The 3415-nt window shown below is 54.6% G+C and overlaps 1 protein-coding gene across 1 annotated transcript in view; it reads right to left on the reverse strand.

Moving 5' to 3' along the window:
* Positions 1-303: 303 nt before the first annotated feature.
* The window catches only part of Itgb7 (integrin subunit beta 7), a 16531-nt gene continuing 13419 nt past the window's right edge, over positions 304-3415 (reverse strand). Inside the window, exons 10-15 of the mRNA XM_021183594.1 lie at positions 2793-2986; positions 2067-2290; positions 1554-1773; positions 1199-1404; positions 780-940; positions 304-576 (exon numbers count right to left, since the gene is read on the reverse strand). Of these exons, the coding sequence (XP_021039253.1) occupies positions 469-576; positions 780-940; positions 1199-1404; positions 1554-1773; positions 2067-2290; positions 2793-2986 (1113 nt within the window). The 3' untranslated portion in view covers positions 304-468. The remainder of the gene's footprint in view (positions 577-779; positions 941-1198; positions 1405-1553; positions 1774-2066; positions 2291-2792; positions 2987-3415) is intronic.

Genomic DNA, 3415 nt, shown 5'->3' on the forward strand with positions numbered 1-3415 from the left:
AGTCCTAGCCCCCGGGAGGCAGAGGCAGATGGATTTCAGAGTTCAAGGCCAGCCTGGTCTACAAAGTGAGTTCCAGGACAGCCAGGGCTATACAGAGAAACTCTGTCTTGGAAAAAAAAAAGGCTCTCAACAGTCGGACAGAATCAGGGCTGACGGGCTGACTCCTGTTAGACAGGGTCCCTTCGAAGGTGGTGCCTCTAGCTTCCAAGGCTCCGCAGCTGGCTCAGGTGAGAGGCCTACATAGTCTGGTTTGTTGTTTGTTTCTGGTTTTGTCCCGGAGTGAAGTAAAGTAGAGGCTCAAAGTCTGGGGCAAAGCTTTATTATGGAAGGACCAGCCCTTCGTGTGGTGGGAATGGCTGCTGCCCTCTGAGGGTCACTCTGAAAAATCTCAGCAGTGGCAGCAGCTTTGCCTGACAGATGCTGCCCTGCCCTTCTGTCTCCACTGTCCTCCAAGACAAGAATCCTAAGTCAGTCTGCTTCCCCGGTCAGAGAGAGGGACGGCGACCGACCGTTTGTCCCTTGGAAGCGGGGGTTGACAGTGGTTGTGACCGCACTTTTGTAGAGAGGATTGTTGTCCTGTGGGAAAACATTGCACACAGTAAGGAAAACTCTCAGACTCTCCCCACTACCGCCCCACGAGGCCAGATCTCCAAGGCCCGGTTGTGCCGAGGGAGGGACTTGCACGGGGAAGTTTTAGAGCTGGTTATGCGTTAGGGATACAGAAAGTTAAGAGACCCCACCAGGAAAGCCCAGCCTGTGGCAGCAGTCGCTGGCCTCACCTGCTTCCAGTTGAGTTGCTGCTGCTCCTTCTCAAAGCGCCTGTACTCCCGGCGGTCGTAGATTTCCACAGAGAGCCGGTAAGCCAGAACCAGCCCTAGTCCCACTGCCACGATGCCCCCTGTGCAGCCCAGTATGATGGCACGGGTGTGATCCACTCCCTCTGGTGGGGCCAAGGTGTAAGGGCTGACCCACAGCTACCCAAAGGATGTCCAGCCTCCCCAGCCAGCCCTGTCATTGAGAATGGGACCCAGCAGAGCCCAAGTCTGTCCTCCCTCCTAGGGCCTTCATCTCATCTCCTCTGCCTTTGCCCTAGGTTGGTGACTGTTTCAAACCCATTACCCTTATCTCACATCCCCAGTTCTGAGGTCCTGCCCGGTAAGCTCCACTTATCATATACATGGTGTCTCTGCCCACTTACTCTCTTGGGGTCTCACTCTCAGTATGACCCCTCTGGCTGCATGCTCCACCAGGAAGAAGAACAGCTGGTTGTCTATTGTCCTCTCTTTGCACCAGCCATCATCCAAGTTAGGGGCCAAGGTCAAGGTCACATTCACGTCAGCACAGACCACACTGCAGTTGGCTGCCAGGGGACCCGTACCAAATGCCCCACACTCTGCGCAATCCCTGTCCGGTGAATGCCAGTCAGTGGATTCACATCTGGGCAGCTGTTACCCACCAGCCCTCACCACACACCCTCAAGGAGAACAGGCAGGTAGGAATTCCCAGCAAGCCTCCCTGCCCCAGCTCCCGAGGTGAAGGGCGAGAGGCCTCACCTGTATTGCTCACATGGTGACTTGCAGCCTAGGCACTGGTCACACAGAGCCCCGTAGTAGCCATCCAGGCACTGGCAACGATTGCATTTGCAGTATCCGTGCCCACTGCAGAGCCCTCCTTCAGGACTGACACAGCTGTCTACACTCTCATTGCACTCGCATGCTCTGCCGGTGTAGTTGGCGTGACAGTGACACACTCCACACTGGCAGTGGCCAAAGCCTAGGGAAGAACCGTGCAGAGGGTGACCACCATTCTCACACACAGCACAGCATGTCTCCACAGTCTGTGTCAGCTGTGCCAGGCACATCCTCTGGCTCAGTACTACAGTCTTTGAAATTTGCTCTCAGAGTTGTAAGTGCCCTAGAAAACCCTCCTCCCCCTCCTTACTCCCTCCTCCTCCCCCTCCCTCTTGCTCCCCCCTCTTTTCTCACCTTCCTCCTCCCTTCTCCCCGTCCCTCCTCCTCTCTCTCCTTCCTCCTTCCTTCTCCCTCCTCCCAAAGTTCTCTAGGTACCTCCACAGAGGATGCCCTCATGTCGCTCACAGCTGGCATCATCACACTCGCACAGACGCCCAGAGCTCTGCCCGCTGCAGCTGCAGCGTCCACATTGGCATCGACCCTTCCCGCTGCATAGGGGCCCTGTCCCGTTTGGGGCCCGGCAACCAGATTCCAAATCTGGGGAGGACAGGTCAGCCTCAGAGCATTCACACAGCTGACCAAGACGGCCAGGGGCACAGCTGAGAAGGGAAAGCAGAGAGATGGGTCAGAGTTCGATTACCTCTGACCTGTCTCTCGAGACATCCTAGGCCAGCAATTTTCGACCTGTGGGTCGTAACCCTTTGGGAGTCAAGTGGCCCTTTCACAGGGGTCCCCTAAGACCATGGGAAAACAGGGATATTTACTTTACAATTCATAACAGTAGCAAAATTACTGTTATAAAGTAGCAATGAAAATAATGTTATGGTTTGGGGTCACCAAAGCATGAACTGTATTAAAGGGTTGCAGTGTTAGGAAGGTTGAGAACCGTTGCACTGAGGTCATGTTCTCAAGGGAGAAGGAGACAGAACAGCTGAAACAAACTCAGAAGCATACCAAGGATCAGGGTGGGGAGGGGGATTCAGGTCAAGGCGAAGGCCTTAGCATATATGGGAAGCTTTGGGGTATGACATTCAAGTAGATTCCTGAGACACCTAGGTGACTCCAGGAGGGCAGAAAGCAGAGAGTTCATAAAACCCTCACCTGCATATCCCGCACTGAAGGTCCCCCTGTCCATCACTGCAGTAGGGAGCGTGAGGCTGGGCATCACCACAGTTACAGTCACACACTGTGTGCAGCTCCACAGTTAACTCCTCTGAGAAGCCAAGAGCCCAGAGCCGTAGAACGTGGGCTTCTGGGAGGCAGTGAGTGGCTTGAAGAGTGACCCAGAAATCCACCTGAAGGCAAGAGGGCCAGACAAAGCTGTTCTCTCTCTCTCTCTCACACACACACACACACACACACACACACAATCCACTGACCACTCAAACACCAGCCCTTAGTAAACTAAGAATAAGTGAAAATGCGCCCCTTTGCCCGTGGTGGTGGTGCACGCCTTTAATCCCAGCACTTGGGAGGCAGAGGCAGGTGGATTTCTGAGTTTGAGGCCAGCCTGGTCTACAGAGTGAGTTACAGGACAGCCGGACAGCCAGGGCTACACAGAGAAACCCTGTCTTGAAAAAAAAAAAGAAGGGGGCTGGTGAGATGGCTCAGTGGGTAAGAGCACCCGACTGCTCTTCCGAAGGTCCAAAGTTCAAATCCCAGCAACCACACGGTGGCTCACAACCACCCGTAATGAGATCTGACGCCCTCTTCTGGTGCGTCTG

Source organism: Mus caroli, chromosome 15 (genome assembly GCF_900094665.2).
Source record: "Mus caroli chromosome 15, CAROLI_EIJ_v1.1, whole genome shotgun sequence".
NCBI classification, from domain to species: domain Eukaryota; kingdom Metazoa; phylum Chordata; class Mammalia; order Rodentia; family Muridae; genus Mus; species Mus caroli.